At 44.7% G+C, this 18,473-nt stretch overlaps 1 protein-coding gene across 2 annotated transcripts in view; it reads right to left on the bottom strand.

Moving 5' to 3' along the window:
* DOCK1 (dedicator of cytokinesis 1) overlaps window positions 1–18,473 on the bottom strand; it is a 493,838-nt gene that overhangs the window by 412,086 nt on the left and 63,279 nt on the right. For both annotated transcript variants that reach the window (XM_072804887.1, XM_072804886.1), the window contains exons 4-10: window positions 15,241–15,296; window positions 11,523–11,619; window positions 8,771–8,919; window positions 5,365–5,500; window positions 4,327–4,484; window positions 2,607–2,688; window positions 2,062–2,197 (exon numbers count right to left, since the gene is read on the bottom strand). In XM_072804887.1, the coding sequence (XP_072660988.1) occupies window positions 2,062–2,197; window positions 2,607–2,688; window positions 4,327–4,484; window positions 5,365–5,500; window positions 8,771–8,919; window positions 11,523–11,619; window positions 15,241–15,296 (814 nt within the window). The remainder of the gene's footprint in view (window positions 1–2,061; window positions 2,198–2,606; window positions 2,689–4,326; window positions 4,485–5,364; window positions 5,501–8,770; window positions 8,920–11,522; window positions 11,620–15,240; window positions 15,297–18,473) is intronic.

Consider the following 18,473-nt stretch of genomic DNA (forward strand, 5'->3'; position numbering starts at 1 on the left):
CACCTATGCCCAAGACCACACGTCCACCACCAGTTCAGAACCATGTGGCTCTGGGCCACGGCAAGGTGAGTCTGAGCCTCAGACAACACCTGTCACCCACAGGCCACAACAGACAGCCTGCCTGTGTGTCTGCACAGCTGTCTCCTCTGTCGTGGGGCTCACCCCACCAGTGGAGTGTCTCTCCCTGGTCGTACAACCCCAGTACTTGGCCCCGGGAACCCATCAGGAGCCCAGCAGAGTCTCGCAGGAAGGCAGCAAGGGAGCAGGTAATGCAAGTCGCATCCAAGCACCAGTTGGGAGAAGGCAGCCTTAATCCTCTAAGATCCTGGAAGCAACAGCCCTCCCAGGGCCACCACCACCCGGATCCTGGGAGGTGAAGGCTGCAACAATGCGGACAGCTTTTGCAGGGAAACTCCCTCTAGGGCTGCTCGGCGGCACAGCAGCCCGTGCCAAGGAAGTTCTTGCTCCGGTTGGGGCTCTGGCACGAGCCCGGCTACACAAAATTATGAATGACGTATGTGTTAATTACGCTGGTTTTTTCATAGTTTTTATATCCCCGCTGTTACAGTCTATTAAAAAAGAAACGTGACATAATATTTTCCATAGGAAGCTGAGAAATGTAAGCTTAAAAGTCCATGAACACATTGTTCATCTGAGCTCTGTCGACACAAACATGCAGAAGTTATTCTGGACAAAACCTCAAAATTAAGTTCAGATGTGGGAACTGCAATTGCACCAGAAGGGGCAGAAGCTGATTACCAAAAGAGGGGGATCAACCTTCTGAGGTGGAGAGGTAGGTATCCTTTCTGACCAGAAAGAGAAGAGCAGGTCAGAGGAGGTCCTGAGAAGATTAGAGGCGCACACTAAGCAACACAGTCCCATGGGCCTGCTCGGTGCCACGAGCAGGAGGAACACGAGGAGGAAGGCAGTCTGACGGCAGCGTCCCGCCAGGCGCCACGTGGCCCACAGTGGCTCACAGGTGATGTTGGTGAAAGAAGCAATTCTAATTTAATTGGCAGGCTGTGGGAGCTAGGCAAGAATATATGTTTTAATACTTCCCCAACCGTTCTCATCTACAGTTAGGCGCGAGAATCACTATGATAAAACATTTACCTTTTGCATCAAAAACATAGAACCACCTTCACCTCCCCCAGCAGACAAGGGGGGACGCCCTCACCTTCCCCAGCAGACCGGGGGGACGCCCTCACCTTCCCCGGCAGAACAAGGGGGATGCCCTCACCTCCCCAGCATACTGAGGGGGGACGCCCTTACCTTCCCCAACAGACCAGGGGGGAATGCCTTCATCTTTCCCAGCAGACTGACGCCCTCACCTTCCCCCAGCAGACCAGGAGGGGACAACCTCACCTTCCCCAGCAGACTGAGGGGGGATGCCCTCACCTTCCCCTGGCAGACCAGGGGGGATACCCTCACCTCCCCCAGCAGATTGAGGGGGGACGCCCTCACCTTCCCCCGGCAGACCAGGGGAGACACCCTCACCTTCCCCCAGCAGACCAGGGGGGATACCCTCACCTTCCCCAGCAGACTGAGGGGGGACGCCCTCACCTTCCCTGGCGATGTGACTAATCTCTCCCTTTTCTTGGGCTGTCACCAAAATAGCAGAACACAAATATGGAGGACAAATGCCACCTATTTCAAGATAACCGTGTCCTCCTCATGGTCCGTTCTCCTTCTACCTCTTCATCACTTTGACTCTTTAGGGCAAATTTACTCCTAAATCAATGAATCACCAAGTCCAGAAACACTGAAAACTTCCAATGACTGGCTTTCTTCCAGGCTGAGAATGTGGGTCAGGGTCTCCCTCAGGAGATGTGATCTGCTTTAAAACCAAATGTATGATTTACATCTGAAACCTGCAGGCTGAAGCATCCTGAGCTGCACGTCCACAGGAACCACACAGAAAAGAACTAAGAGATTTTTTTTTTTCCTAACAGAAGAGCTTATAAATCAAAGCAGCCCACTGTCCAATATTCAGCAGCAGCTCGAATTCAGAGTGAATGTGATGATCTTGAAACTCCCAGGAAAAGGAGAGAAATGGATTACCGGCCACTCCAAAAGGCCGCCGCAAGCCCGAGGTCAGCTTCCTGGTGTTGTTGTCTCTCAGCTCCATGCGACCCACTCGAACGATCTGACAAACAAAACTGATTTTGTCCCTTTTCAGGTCTTTGCTTCCGAGGTCCTGGAAATATTAATTTCCATAAATTATTTCGGAGAACCATTACTCAACGCAGGTTCAATTGAAATAGATAGTAAAAAGATGGATTGAGACTCTTCTCTGACCAGTTTTTAGCATTTTAATAAGTCATTCACATAACAAAAAGGAACCCGGTAACAATAGTCAATTAACAATAAGCAAACTTCAGATAGGAGTTTAAGAGAGTGCCAGGTAAATCTCCTTCAGGGGGATGCAGAGGGAAGTGAGAGACCCAGAACAGTTCTGGGAAGGCGTTTTATTATTACTGAATTCACATGGATTACAGGCATCCCAAGGATCCATGCTCTAGTAGGGAGAAAAGACAGACGGAGGTCATTAAAAATAATCATTAGAATGGTGAATGATTCAAATGAACATCTTTGGGTGTACTTACAGTAAAGACAGCCCGCAAATTATGCAATCGGTCTATATCTTTAGGCAATCCTGAACTTGACCAGCGAACCAGGTAGTTTTCACTTGAAAACAAAAGAAATAAAAGCAGATTCATTTTCCAAATACAGCGGGGTACTAAACAGACACCCACACTGATTTATGATGACCACCACGAAGGTCCAGGACGCAGGAACTATACGAGCTCAGAAATGTCAGCCAAGCCACACAGAGCTGCTCTTCCATTAAAACGTAAGTCATCTCCACACAAGGTAACAGTAGAGAACGGTCAGTACAAAACCCTTGAGAGGTTGTAATTTTGGATGTCTAGGGTTACAACTGCAGTGGAATCATTTGCAAATGTCATTTCAAGGTTTATTATTTTAAAAGCATTGTTTTATTTAGATTGACTATAATCTAAAATTCACCATTCATTCCTGTATAGTATAAAAGAAACACTGCACATCTATTTCAGAGCCTAGAACAAGCAAACATGTCAAATACACAAAATGAATCCTAAGAAGTTAAGTCCATATCAGAAGTGAGGATGAAATTCATCCATTTGTTCTGTTTTCTGTCACATATTAACTTACATATTAACTTTTAAAATTTTGGATGATATAGGGGCACCTGGGGGGCTCAATCGGTTAGGTGTCTCTCTTTTTTTTTTTTTTTTTTTTTAAAGTGTCTGACTCTTGATTTCAGCTCAGGTCAAGACCTCAAGCTCATGAGATTGAGCCCCACTCCAGACTATGCACTGAGCGTGGAATCTGCTTAAGATTCTCTCTGGGGCACCTGGATGGCTCAGTAGTTGAGCATCTACCTTTGGCTCAGGTCGTCATTCCAGGGTCCCGGGATCAAGTCCCACATGGGGCTCCCCACAGGGGGCCTGCTTCTCCCTCTATGTCCCTGTCTTTCTCCGTGTGTCTCTCATGAATAAATAAATAAAATCTTTAAAAAAAAAAAAAAAAGATTCTCTCTCTGCCCTTCCCCACCCTCGCAAGCACATGCCTCTCTCAATCTCGGTTAAAAAAATTTTTTGAATAATAAAATGAAGATATTTCAGTTTTAAACAAGCACACACATACATACACACACTTCACACAAAATCTAACCATAATTTTTCCATCTGGATAAATAGAAAGTTCTACTGAGAGACAAAAGCAAGAACTAAGAAAGAAGCCACATTAGAAATGACAGAAATGGCAGAGACAAGATTTATAATATTTTATTCAACAAATAAAGTGAGAGCCTTTATGTAGCAGGCACTGGTCCAGATGCCACTTTCCAGCCAGTCATGTTGCAGAAATAACAACAGGCCAAACCTGCAAATATGACATTGACAAAAAACAGAAGTTTGAAAAAGCAAGATTAAGACAAGAGTGATAATATTTAGGGGGGTGGGAGTCTGGAAACATAAAACTCTATGAAGACATCATAGGAAACAATCACTTCAATCTTTAGTTGCCAGGTCCTTGAAATGTTACCAGACAAAAAACCCTACATTCAAATACCTGTGTGCATGTGGAAAAGCAGACCCTGGCCCAGAGCCCAAGCCCTGCCATCACACCGTCCCAAAACAGTACGGGGGTCAGCTGCTGGGGGAAGCCTGGCCAGCTGATCACCTCTCTGCTCTCTGTGAGAGCAAGATCTGCGGTGACTCCAGTACCATTTTCCTGACATTAACCAGAGAGGAAAGGCAGCAACAGGGAAACGTCACTGACCTGATAAATTTGGACTCCACAGGGTCATAGAGAGACATGAGCACTTCAGCATCTTCTCCGATTTTACAAACCACATTTTTGAGGTTGACAAACAAGGCCAGAGAAGGGGTGGCAGCAAACTTAGCTTGTCTGTTAATATCTATGTTCTGCTTTTGGGACTGTAAGTAGAAATAAAACAGAAAGTTGACATGAGCAATACTCCCCACTAACCCTCACTTTCTTTGTTCTCAACAGAATAGGAAACCCTGCAACCAGTTGGCATAACACAGCAATGCCACAAGTCACTTACTTCCCTGTCCCACTCGGGAGTTCTCAGCACATGCATGCACCCAGCTGAAAGTAACTACACCCAGGGCAAAGGTCGCAATCCCGAAAGAGTTTGTACTGAGTACTGACTTCAGATACTCAAGTGTCTAATCAATCAATCACAATAGTGTTTACATGCATAGCTGCTTAATTTTTGTTTCTCCATTAGGCTAAATCCTCCGAGGATATTTCTGTCTTATTCATCGTTATGTCCTCAGTCTGTGGCACACAGCAGGTGCTCAATAAAGACCTGCTGAATGAATGGCTGACTCAATCAATCGATTTCTGAGTATCTGTTCTACAGAAGATCCCATTAAAGACCAGGGAAGATAAAAAAGATCAATAAGACATTTGTTCCCTGCCCTCATCAAGCTTAGAATATGTTGCTCCCTGGGCTCCTATCAAAGAGGAAATGCAGAATCAAGTACTGTTTCCCAGGAGATGAGAACACAAAGTCAATGTCATTAAGATCTTGCCTCCTAGGACAAAGCAGAGTGCCATACAACCCTCCCCCATCAAGGAATGAAATCCATTCTGGCCCTCAGCAGCATGTTTTGATGCCGGGCTCCTTTCCATTCATCACTGTATGAAATATATGGTTTAGTTGTGCCTTTTGGGGGGGTTTCTAGTGCAAATTCTGGGCTTCACTGGTGTTTTATTAATGTTGAAAACAGTTTCTGAGCAAAGATACTCCAAAAGTCAATGGCACGTTACAGAAAAAACAGAACTTACTTTTTCTTCTTGCAATCTTTCCTCCACTTGTTTAGAAGCTATTTCATGAGCTCTAAAGAGACTAATCGTGCTAGTTAGTTCTGGATCCAAAATGTTCCCATCTTCATCTCTCACCACCAAGTCCAGATCGAGAATTCTAGAACAAGAATTCAGAACTTCATAGGCTTTGAATTCCTTGATTCCTTGACACAATTTTGGTCCCAGCAACTGAGCACAGTTGAAAACATCATAGAAAGTCAGGATCACCAGAGATATTATGCACCACTTACTTTAACTTAAAAACATATTCCAATGGAATTAAAAAAAAAGAAAAATCACTTGGGCTCCTGGCAGGCTCAGCCAGTAGAGCATGTGACTCTCGATCTCAGGGTTGTGTGAGCCCCACATTGGGTGTAGAAATTACTTAAAAATAGAATCTTAAAAAAAAAAATTACTCAATTTTTACTTCTTTTGCAGTAATGACTTTGTCTTCAAGTTAGAACTTTCACAGATGTACACAACCCAAAGAAATGTATGTTACTATTATGTGAACAGCATGGACAGTTTAAAGCATACACATGCTATACATATTTGGGGGAGGGGTGTGTATGTGTGTGTGTGTGTGTGTATATGTATAGCATATATAGATTGAATATACATACACACATATATGTATATATACACACACATACATATATATATGTATGACATACATATATACAAACATACATACATACAAACACATACAAACATACAAACACATGTGCCCAAATACTTAAAATTGGTGGTTGTGACATCATCACTGAGCTGGGGAGAAGAGGAAGGGGGTTAGAGCTGGAGCATGGGCATCCCCACCCTTCCGTTCTGGTAAATTCTATCACATAGCTTTTCTTCTACCTGCAGTCAGTTCTAATCCTAAAATTAGTCCATCAGAAGTTCTTCAATAAAGACATTTTATTGTGTTTCGACACCAAACATGTGGATGTTATCCACAATAACATTAAGCAACTTTCTGGCCAGATGGCTAGATGTAGTAGCCAACTTAAAACACGAGCAGCATCTGTCTAATAAATCTGTCCATCTAAATCTGGAAATGTTTTTTTAGCAACATTCTCTGTTTCCCCAAATCCAACAAAATCGTTAAGTGATTTTTAGCACAATTTTTATTTAAAGAATAAACAAAGACCATTATGTAAAGAAAGAAACCAGGAGCTGTGCTATCTGATGTGTTATGGTTTTCTTTTTAATAAGATATGAGGATCTTAACCACCGATGGCTTATACTTTGCCTTTGGGATTTTCTTCCTGCAATTAACAAGTCTATAGAAGCAGGAAACTTTCAGTTTTTTTTTTTTTTAACCATTCGGCAACGTAAAGAGTCTGCTGAAAGAAAGATAAATTTCAATTAAATAATGCCTTTAGCGGTTACAATTTTAAGAAAGTTGACTTGGTAATAAAGACTCCAACCAGACAAACTCGTCCCTGACTTCTCTTCCCTGAAGGTCACACACCTTAACACTGGATAGGAGTCTGATGCCCTGTCACACAGGATTCATTCTGAGAGATATGCTGGGCCACTGCACCATTTGCAAAGCAGTCACAAAGACCTTGTTTTTTCCCTGTGAATATCTATTGAACAAATCCACTGATGGCGAGGCAGAGCCAACTGGGCCTGTCAGCAACATGAGGGTAAACAGGCTTTTAAACAAATAGTCAGAGGCTTTTCGCTCTGCATGAAAACAGCTCAGTAGTTGCAATGATTGTGGGGTGCCGCAAGAGCAAAAGAAAGACATTTTTTTAAAGCCTTTTAGGCTCTCATCAGTTGTTTCTGTAACATATTTCTCTAATAAGGTAAAGCCCCCTCCCAAATTTTATTGCTCATAGAAGCCCTGAACCTGTCCCTGGGGAGGAGTCAGTGCTGGTATGGGCGGGGTCAATGCTAATGAGGCAGGGAGGAAGCCTCCCCTGTGTGGGCAGGGCCCTGCTGTGTGGGTGGGGCCCTGCCGGGTGTGGGCGTGGCCAATGCTAATGAGGCAGGGAGGAAGCCTCCCTTGTGTGGGCAGGTGGTTTCTGAACATAAGTTCAAAATACAATAGTCCAATAGAAAACAGAATCAAAAGCTCTAAAAATCTGGTATTTTAATAAGCAGGTGCTCATGAAATGGGTTTCCCTGCAACATATCTAATAACCTACACCCAGAAGTCTCTAAATTTCGAGGTGGGGGGAGGGGGACACCTATAGCCTTTTTAATTCAAATACTACATCTAACTAATGTTGTTTCTAGAGACTTTCCATATTAGAAAGGATGAAGTACTAAAAAGTAAAATTATATTGTAACTCTGATTGTACAGAAAGGTTCTCTAGTTTACCCAGGGCATCCTTCAGCTGAATGGCTAGGAGCAAACCTCTCCCATTCTCTGCATACCATCCTAACATGTAAAATGAGAGGTTTGGACTAACCCAGAAGTTTCCCCAATCTGCTGTCCAGCATGGTCCAACCCTATTTTTAAAAACTGAGATTTCCTGCCAGCATTCCCCATATTAGAAATCAGAATCATAAGGAGTGGGTCCCACAGATCTATTATTTTGAAAGCTCTCCAAGTGATTTTGATATAGACCAGCATCTGGGAATCATGTGACCAGGATAATTTTTAAGGCTTCTTGCAGCTCTGACGTTACATGAATAACCAAATCGTTATCCCGTGGGAAAGGGCGTGGCTTCACTCCGGTTACAGACTTGGCATAATCAGAATGAAGCAGTTCACCCCTGCTCGGCCTGAGGAAGGCTTCCGAACACTGGAACTCATGGTGCTGTGGGGAAGGGAGTGCACCACTGCCGAGGGCAGTCAAGCAGAGCTCAGTGGAGGCTCGCTGTAGATGGGAACTTTTGCAAAAAGACATCCTTACACAAGGCACATTATGTGTTATTTGTCTGAGATTCAGATTTAGCCGGCTGGATTTTGGTGTGCCACACCTGGCACCCCTGCCCTGGTGGCTAAGTTTCAAGGTGACCTCTGATGTCCCTTCCAATTCTTAGAACTTACGATTCCACAGAGAAACCTGGTGCTTGTTATTGCACAAAGTACCACCACGACTGGACTCGAAGACAAGTACTGTGAGCAGAAAATAAAAATCCCTTGTCGGGGGAGAGGGAAAGGGGAGTCACGGCACTGTCACCAACGGAAGAGTGAAAATGACAGACTGCCCCAGCTCCTTGGAGACAAGAACAAGTTTCAACAATGACTCTGAAAACTGATTTTTAGAATCCAATAGAAAATAACCTATCCTTTTAAAAATGAAAACTATGCCCTTATTTTGATGTTAGACATTTTTTTATGATAAAATATGATTTTAGCCTCCTCGAGGCTTACAGTAATGTTATTATATTGGATAACTTAAGCATGAAATCATCTTTCACATAAACAAACCTGTTTCCATAATCAATTTTGGCAGTGACCTTCTTCTTCAGCTCTTTGAGCTCATCCTGCGGCAGAGTTCCAGATAGAATCTGTGATCGCCATTCGATAAGGTCGTAGATCATGTGCCGCACACTTCGAAACATCTCCCTGTTGTCTTGCTACACAGAGGGCAGAAATGCCAAGTATAAAGCTTTTGGTATAAAAAAAGCACTGTAGACTGTTTTTCAAATACACATGTAGTATATACTTTATATGATGGGATTCAATCAATATCAGAAGATGTTTTTAGCATGGAACGGGAACACATGATATGGAGTCTGATTCCTATCAGGCACTAAAAGATCAGAAATATAAGAAGTAATGCACAATCTTCAATACTCCATCTGACATTCCAGAGTATGTGCCACTGAATCAAGAAGTTAACCAGAGCAGGGTCTGGATGTGGAGCTGCAAACACAGCCCATGAGCTTCTAGTAGGTAGCCCGTGGATAGGCAACTCTGAAACTCCCACAGAATCAGCGTGAGCCTACAGATCTTGCCATGGAGTCTTCACTACTGAAGACTGTGCCCTGTGCCATCCTTCGCATACCAGGCAACTGGGTGTATTGTCAGCTGAGCTGTAGGGAACAGCATCACACTGGGCCCCCACACACACTGTGCTTTTTTCAGTGCACACACAGCAGTTCTGCTAGGAGTAAAATCTCAATCTACAAGCTCTCCGTGCATTTACCTCAAAAGGAAAACATGAAAAATTCACATTTTTATCACTCTCTATATATTTTAAGGGAGCTGATGGTATAAAAAAAAAACAACAAAAAACAAAAAGCAACAGTTTTGCAACAGCTGAGAGTACAATTCATCAAGGGAATTAGGGATTACCCCTTAACTCCTAAAAGAAGCCAGTGGTTCCCTCTATAAAAAGAAATCTAGGGGACACTTAATTGACAAAATTCTAAACATGGCCGCTACAAATATTAAAATGTGGCCATTGCTGCTTTTTAAAATAACTTCTGCTTGGGGTGCCTGTGTGGCTCAGTTGGTTAAGCATCTGCATTTGGCTCAGGTCATGATCTCAGGGTCCTGGGATCGGCCCCAAGTTGGGCACCCAAGTCAGCAGGGAATCTGTTTCTCCCCCTCCTCCCTGTTGTGCTCTCTCTCTTGCTATCTGTCTCTCTCTCAAATAAATAAAATCTTTAAAAAATAACTTCTGCTGTACATATATGTGAACCTTTCATCCCACTATTTCTAGCATGTGACCTTTTTTCTAGCAATTTCTAAGATCCCTACCACCAACCTGTCATAGAACACCCAAAAGACTCTTCTGCACCCCACAAGCTCCTCTTTATAGCATCATCCTCATGTTAATTTCTTAAGTAACAAGCAAATAGCCAAACGTAATGGTTTATTTCACAACTAGGTTTGTTTCCTCTTACTAATTCATTTTTCTAAAGCCTATCAAATATCTAAGCTCCGTAATATTTTGCTAACTTGTCTACAATCACAGAGCATAGCAAAAAAACAATTCACAGAAAGATACCGTAAGGGGTTTCTTCTTCTAGCTTTGTGCAAATCCAACAATGCAAATCCACAAGAGGCAAACCTACATTTCTAAAAAGGAAACCAAGGTGACCGCCGGCCGGGCATGCCTATCCCAAGCGGAAAGGCTAGCACCATGCCCACTAACGGATCAGTCAGCATCAGTCCTGTTTGTTTTGCTGCCATATTTTTGTTTAAAAATTGCTAAGTTGAACATGAAAGACCGACTACAAAATTGCTCAGATTTACACAAAACATTCATGGCTAACTTTACGCTTTTCGGTTTTTGAGAACATTTGATGACCAATTACTGCAACTGCTTATTACTGTGCATTTACAAGAAACCACTGTATAATCAAAAACAACAAGCCTGCCCAGAGAGCAGCTGTGGGACTTTTGCAAGTTTTCTGTGTTCCCAAGAAATCGATGCAGTGACTTCCCTCCAGAGCCCTTGCTTTGTGCTGACAACATTAGCATATGAGAAATCAACACTCTGAATAGAAATACGGGCTTAACAAAAGGTAATCTTCTGCAAATATGAATTTATGTGCAAAGAAATGCCCAGAGGGAATAGAAAATGGAAGATGTCAGAGTCTCAACCTCCCTGCGTTAATAAGGCTTCTTCTATGATTGGGAGAACCGGACAGTTGCACAACGGAGCCAAGATGTAAATGCCTTCCCTACCTCTGTAACAGGCACACTTAGGTCTAGAAGACTATGTGGTTTTACTCCAACAATAAGAGACAGACAATGCAAAAAAAAAAAAAAAAAAAGTAAACAGCAATTGCTCTCTACTGCATCCATAAATGAGCACTCCTTACAGCTTAAAAGCAGATTTTAGTTTTCATGATCAAAATGTAAACGCTGGGGGTTATATCAGTGCAGACTCCCTAATCCTGTCTTCCAAAGCACTCAAGCAGCCCTTCTCCTGTTTTAGCACAAGGAGGGTGAAATTCTTGGCCCTTCCTTTTACCAGTCACTGCTTTGTCACAGTGAGCATGGCTGTACCCCAACACAAAGCAGGTCCAAGAGTACAATGCCCCCCACCCAGGGTGGCCAGAATAATGGGCCATGCTGCTTTCTTTGCCTTGATTATGACTCAGTCCGAGGTGTTCTGCTTTTGAGGTTCCCAGGGAAAGGGGAAAAAAATATGCCATCGGTACAGCAAGGTCCAAAAAGACCATTCGCTATTTTTGAGCTTGGATGCAACATCCCGTTTGCTCACCACGTAGAGCTGTCTCCAGATGGTGGACCACTCTCGGAGTGTCGTGGTGACTTCCTGTATGAGTGGGAGGTCGCCTGGGATGACCGTTTCATGTTGCCTAAGGAGAAGGAGGAAAGGACAGCCAAGTTCATGGTTTCAATGGAGTCTGCAAGTTGTACCTTGTAAATTCCAAATCTAGTCCACAGAATTAAATATTTAAGCCAATGGAGAGAAAATATACAAGGAAGACTGTGTCCACACATAGGAATACACACACCTCTAAGAACGACAGGTAATATTTGTACAGAACCTGAGTGTGTTCATGTATTATCCTACAAGTAAAGGCGTCTACCTCATGTGTCAAGGTAAGATGAAGGAGGCAAATAATATCCCACTGAAAGTCTTCAAAACGTCAAGGTCTGAGAGTACATTCGTAATATGTGTACCCATCTATCTTATAGATGCCATAAATTATAACCAATCTGTGTGGCATTAAAACGCAGGTTTGAGTTAAGATGATTTTTACATTTCCATCATGCATAAAACTCATTATATGGTAATACATGAAGCAGTTATCCTTGGTGAAATACAAATGAGGCGACAGCTCTCAAATGCTCTCAAATGTCCAGAGATACTTTATCTGATCCCAACACTTTATCTGATCCCAACACTTGGATTATCCTTTCCCTTTTCTCTGCACCTGGAAAGGTGAACCCTTGACTTATTCTTAACTTGCTATCTATTTATGCTTTTTTTTTTAATCATATCAGCCATTGTTTTCTGGTCACATGCTCTGCATCAGGCCCGATGATGAAGAAGACTCAGAATCCTTGAGACCAAGTAAGAGATTGAAAGGTGGGTTGTAAAATTAGGCCACCTGGCCCCAGAGGTCCCAAACAGATAGGACTCCAACCAGCATGGAATGTCCTGGGATTCCGAGACAGGTTCTACCTACATATCTTGATTTGGCTGGAGCTGAGATCAGTGGGTAGGACTCTTGGTTTGGCTCACATTGGGGTTTAGGCCTGCAATAGCCCACTGATGGTGGGGACTCTCAAAGGAAGAAACCGTGAAGTCCTTGAGAGAAAATCAGTCTCTGTGGACAGGGCTGGCCACATGTAGCACCTGGAGCAACAGGAATCAGATGTCTGAGGCAGGGGTGCATATGAGACCCCCCACACACACCCTTTTAGGAATTTCCCTCTCATGGGACATTATCAGTGTCTATTACAGAATGTGGTCATTACAGCAGCCCTGCCAAGCCTGTCACCAAGGTTCCCAGTAAGGATCCTGATGAAAATGTGGTTCATTACACTCTGCAATACCATCCTTAGAAAGCCTCTGGGAGGATTTCTCTTCTCTCACAGGGTGAGCATATGTGTCAGCAACTGCGATGCTTCTGTCCTCCAGATCCTGTTTCATGCTGAGTCCACTGGGCTCTTACACTGGCTTGCAGAAGCTTGGAGCTCAACGAGATGGCCCTGCTTGCACTATGACTAGAGGGCCTCAATGCTCATCCCGTGTCCTGGTCTCAGTTCTGGATCCTTCTCACTTCCTCCCTCTTTGCAGGCCTGATCTGTCCCTGGAACTAACATGCCAACCGGCTCTAATGTATCTGATCTGGCTGTGTTATATTATCATCTCTGTAACCACCTCACTACCTGCAAGCAGTCAGCAATGTACAAACCCAACAACAGCTGTCTCAGTAAGACCTACGGAGAGAACATCATACAGGGCACATGGAAGAAAGGCCAGGACACAGCAGACACTCGGCCAATGGTGGTGGCTCCTTAGTTACTTGGCTCTAAATGATCAAGGGGGGAACAAGTCAGGGCTGGAGGCCCTGATCTGAGCATCACCCACAGAGAGGAAACACAACAACATAGGCACCCTCAAACGGAAGGGCAACAGAAGGCTAGGACACAGGCAAGGAGAGCCCCCTGGGAGCAGTGGGCAGGGGGGACATAGGTTATAATGGCAGCAACAGAAATAGACAAGGAGCTTCAGTGAAGGGGACAGCCATGTGTCCAAGACTGTAGGTAAGAGCCAGAAGAGCAGCCCTGACACTGGAAGCTTGGAAATCAGGAGGCACTTGCAGCCATGGGAGCGTGGGAGAGGGGACAAATGGGAACTGCCTTGGCTAGAGGGAGAAAAGGAATCACTGGCAGCTGGCACACAGCAATGATGTGGGATGTCTGAAAGCGAAGGGAGCACAGAAAGAAGAAACCCTGCAAAAGAGTTGGAGTAATAACCCTGGAGAGCAAGGAGGCAGGTGGGGTGAGATGACAGAGTGGCCTGCCCCATAGAGGAGGAAGGACCCAGGGGAGGGGAAGAGAGGGAAGGGGAGGGGAGCGGAGAGCAGGGGAGGGGAAGGTCCACAGATCTCCAGAGGAAAGGAGGAGCAGTGAGACCACCTGTCAAGTCTGAAGGCAGGAGGGTCTTTACAAGGAGGGAGGCAGAGGGCAGCTGGCATGGGCGGGAGCAGCAGCAGAGCAAACACAGGGAGCCCCAAAGCATCAGCAGGAATGCGTTTTTGAAGTGCTCATGTCCCCAGTACACCATTCACTCGCTCACCCCAGGGCATCTCCAGGAGCCCCAGTAATGGGAACCAGTGTCTGTCTGTCTGTCTGTCTGCCTGCATGGGAGTGACTCCACTCATTGAGAATCAAAATAACCTCCCGTCCACATTAGTATGATGCTTCACAATTAGATTCTCCATATATTCTTTTGTATACTCAGGGTGCTTTCTAACAAACATTAATCACAGTCTGACTTCTATATCGATTCTGATATGGAGAAATGTAAAATACAATCAATGCATACTTTATTTCATTATTTCCACAAGAGTCAAAACTCTCCTTTTTTCTTTCCTTCCCTTTAAAACTCTGCACACAAAACATCTAATCTATATAAAAATATATATATACTGTATTACAGGTCATCACCATCTAGGCCTCTAAATTATTTTCTTCATTTTATTTTTTTTCTTCATTTTAATTATGCATCATGCAACTACAGAACCTGAGCTAGTCCTTTTCATATGTTAAAAGTACAGTGCTTGGGAAGGCAATTTTGTAATCAGCCAAAGAGATGTCATTATGCAGTAATCATATGATTAGTAATTTTATAATTTACATATTTAACTGAGGGTGAAGATGTAGAAGAGACAAAAAAGGAAAACATTTTAATGCTCCTTCTTCCAAGTTCACACCTGGCTATTCATTTGCCATTCCTGCCTAATGGGTTCTCGTTCTATAAAAGTCCTTTTAATGATCTTATACATCAGTTTTATGACCTCTAAGAAACATACATCACAATTAGACAAAATGTAAATTCACACACGTCCCAATTTACCACCTGTTGCTTCACCCTAAACTCCATTTGTGTCACAGCCTGCAAAGTTTTCCAGAAAAACGGACTCGGAGTTGGGGGCTGGAGGCTCTACCGGGTGGGACTGCTCATGGAGAAGCAGAGAGCACTGGACCAACGCTACCCAAAATCGACATTGGGTATAAAGAGCACGACTGCAGGTACAGTGCTGACTTCAGACTTTTCAAAGGTTGAAGGCCATTTTGTACATACGTCTCCATTCCAAGTCCCCTTTTTCACCCCAGAACTCCTGTCCCATCACGGTCACTCACGCCCGCATCCAACCCTGACAGGCCCTGCCATACAGACGAGCAGCAAAGCCAAATACAATCATCACGTTTCTTTACTTAAACATTAAGACCAGACTCACCCTTTTCCTTCAACTATGGCTTCTTTAAGATGAATATATGAAGCAGGAAATATACCCTTTGGAGGAAAAAAAACAATAGTTTTATTATCAACTTGAATCCCAACCAAAAATCAAAAACCACCCCGAAAACATGTGGATAGGGATGGGTGGACCACTATTAATTCAGCGAGTCTTACAGTAAAGTCTCATATACAACATAGTGGGGAAAACATTCCTGTTTTTGTTTAAACTCAGCCTGTTTTTGTTTCATGGAGACTACAGACATCTCAAAAGGAAGAAAACAGAAGCAATCTGTGTGCAAGGAAAGAAGCGCACAGGGCTTTGTCTTCTCCATAGGACGCACCTTGTATCCAGGGCTGCCCTTGACATGGGCAAATCAAAAACCAGCGGATGCCTAAAACAATCTCTGATGATGGTCTTTGACAGTTCTTTCTTTCAAAAAATCTAAAATGGCCATCAAAAGTTGACTTCCACCATCATTTATCGTCACGTATGCATGTAAGACTACTTACCTGACCCACAGATTTCTCATCAATCTCCCAACAGAGGGACCATCTGAGAAAACACAGAAAGTGGGCAAATTTTGCCCAAATTCGCAAGACGTGGGTCTCAACAGAGGGACCATCTGAGAAAATGCAGAAAGTGGGCAAATTTTGCCCAAATTCGCAAGACTACTAGACACCAGCTTCCGTTAACACAGAGCTCTGCACTGCCCAAGTGCAGCTCACTTGGGGCCTAGCAGCATGGTGTGCCAGGCAGTTTCTCAAGGGCAAGTTCAGTGTCAGGCACGGTCCGTAAAGTGCTAGCAGCTTTACCAAGACTTTCTGTCCTGCTTCCTGAGCAAGCAAAACAGCTCCCTTTGTGACATGAGGCAGAAATGAGCATCTGAAAGCGGGCAGTGGGGCAGGAGGTGCTGGGACCCTGGACAGCACAGCACAGCCAGCCAGAGTTTCCTGTATGGGATTTAGTGCATGCAGCAGAAATCTACTCAGTGGCATTGGTGGTTTCCAGGCACCTGTTGTGTGAACAGGAACTTCTGATTGCGTTTCCCTGGCATCTGGCCCCAAAGGATTTACACAGGTGGACCAGAAACCACAACTACTAACCATGTTCAGGAGGGGCATGGGTACCACGGATTCATGTTCCTCCTGCCTACTAGGAAAGCCTGAATTTCACATAAAGAAGAATTATCACAGAGATGGCAACAGTTGTACAGAAAGACAGTGGCCACTGTCTATGAGCAACAAAAGGGGCCAAAGGGTCCCAAAGCTGGGAGCTTCACCAGGTCCCAGTTGTTTCGGACACCTCCAAATCCCCAGGATGCCTCCAGGAGCAGCACATGTGATGTCAACATCTGCACTCGGATGGAGGGGGGAAGAAAACAAATATGCCAGCCTCGTCCATGTCCAGAAGCAAAGATACCCCTCCATCTCAGTAAACCTGCTCTGGGGCAGCACAAAGCCAGGGAAGGAAAAGTAGAAGGCAGAGCGAGGACACACGTGGAGGCTTGAAATGAGCAATCTCTCCAGCTGGGGCAGTTTAAAACTGGTCCAGATGAACGACATCTGTGTGAATAGCTATACAGGGGATGGTTCCAGAACAGTTGGGAGCCTGGATTACTGGGGGCCAAGTCCCTTCTCTGCATTGCCTGGACAGAGCCCACTACAAAAATCATACTATGGGGACAACTGGGTGGCTCAGCGGTTGGGTGGCTGCCTTCAGCTGAGATCGTGATCCCGGGATCTGGGATCCAGTCCCGCATTAGGCTCCTTAAGAGAGCCTGCTTCTCCCTCTGCCTGTGTCTCTGCCATTCTCTCTCTCTCTCTCTCTCTCTCTCTGTGTCTCTCATGAAAAAATAAATAAAAATCCTTTTTAAAAAATCATACTATCTTTAAGGGCTTCACAACTGCCTCATCTTCCAATGAGGATTTTAGAAGAAGAAATGAATACAGCCCCACCCAGCTGTACTGCACCAATGAGTTGTAAAGCCGGGGAACCCCAGTGAAGGGCAGGAAGGACAGCAGTTCAGGGAGGCATGGCAGGGACACGATGACGATGGTAGAAAGGATCCCAAGCTGAGGAAGGTGGTACCAAACACCAAATAAGCATCAAAGGAAAGTGAACAGTTTGCCTGGGGCGAGCCCAGCACGTGGAGCTCCAGCTATGCTGTGTGGCTATGGAGGGAGACAGTGTCAAGAACCTCCTCTCTTTATAATAAAATCCTCAACTGTGGCTTTCTCATATAAAAGTAGAGTTTCATCTGCAGGAAAACATTCTTTAGGATGCCCGGGTGGTTCAGTGGTTGAGCACCTGCCTTCAGCTCAGGTCGTGATCCCAGGGTCCCAGGATCAAGTCTCGCATCGGGCTCCCTGCTGGGAGCCTGCTTCTCCCTCTGCCTGTGTCTCTGCCTCTCTGTGTGTCTCTCATGAATAAATAAATAAAATCTTAAAAAAGGGGGGGGGGAATATATTCATTACAGGAGAGGAGATCGGTGTGAAAATAGAACTTTCCCTGGAGAAATCTATCCCACCACCCACGTGGTTCGAATCCACCTTGTTCAAACCTCAGGTCTCTAGGTCATTGGATGTGTAAGACCCACAGCCCAGTCTGAGGCCGGCAGGGCAGGGTAGGAGGTCCTTGCTCCAATGTGTGAATCTGCCTTGCCAATACTCCTAACTGCGTCTCTCCTATAAGAACACCACAGCACTATGCCAGAGGAGGGCTGCCCTGCAGCGCAACCTGGGCCCTTCCTAAACGACTTGCCCAGCAGGGCCTGGCTGCAGGGTTTCTGGGGGAAGCAGGGCAGGCAGGTCCCATGCTTGAGCCACTTAGACTTTGGAAGCCTTAAGTTCCAGGCCCAGGACCACATGAGGAGTCCAGCCCAGTAAGGAGACCATGAGAGGCAACGTTAAGAAATAGAAGTAAAATGAACCATCTTGTCAAGCCTAAGTAGATATTAAAGTGTGTAAGTTAACGTGGACAGAGCCTAATCACAGCTTTCGACTGGACATTATTTCAAAACCATGGAATAAAACAGAAGGGCCATAATTAGGCTATGTGAAGCTAAGAACGGAGAAGCCACCACAGAACTGTGTGTGGGAGTGTCCACCACAAGGATCGAGGTGTAATTGCAGGTCCTGGCTTCAGGAGTTCAAACCACCACGCACGCACGCACGCATACTGCCCTGGAAAGCAGAACCTTTCTTTTGCAGGTGACTTAGTTTGAAAATAGT

Source organism: Canis lupus, chromosome 29 (genome assembly GCF_048164855.1).
Source record: "Canis lupus baileyi chromosome 29, mCanLup2.hap1, whole genome shotgun sequence".
Lineage (NCBI taxonomy): Eukaryota > Metazoa > Chordata > Mammalia > Carnivora > Canidae > Canis > Canis lupus.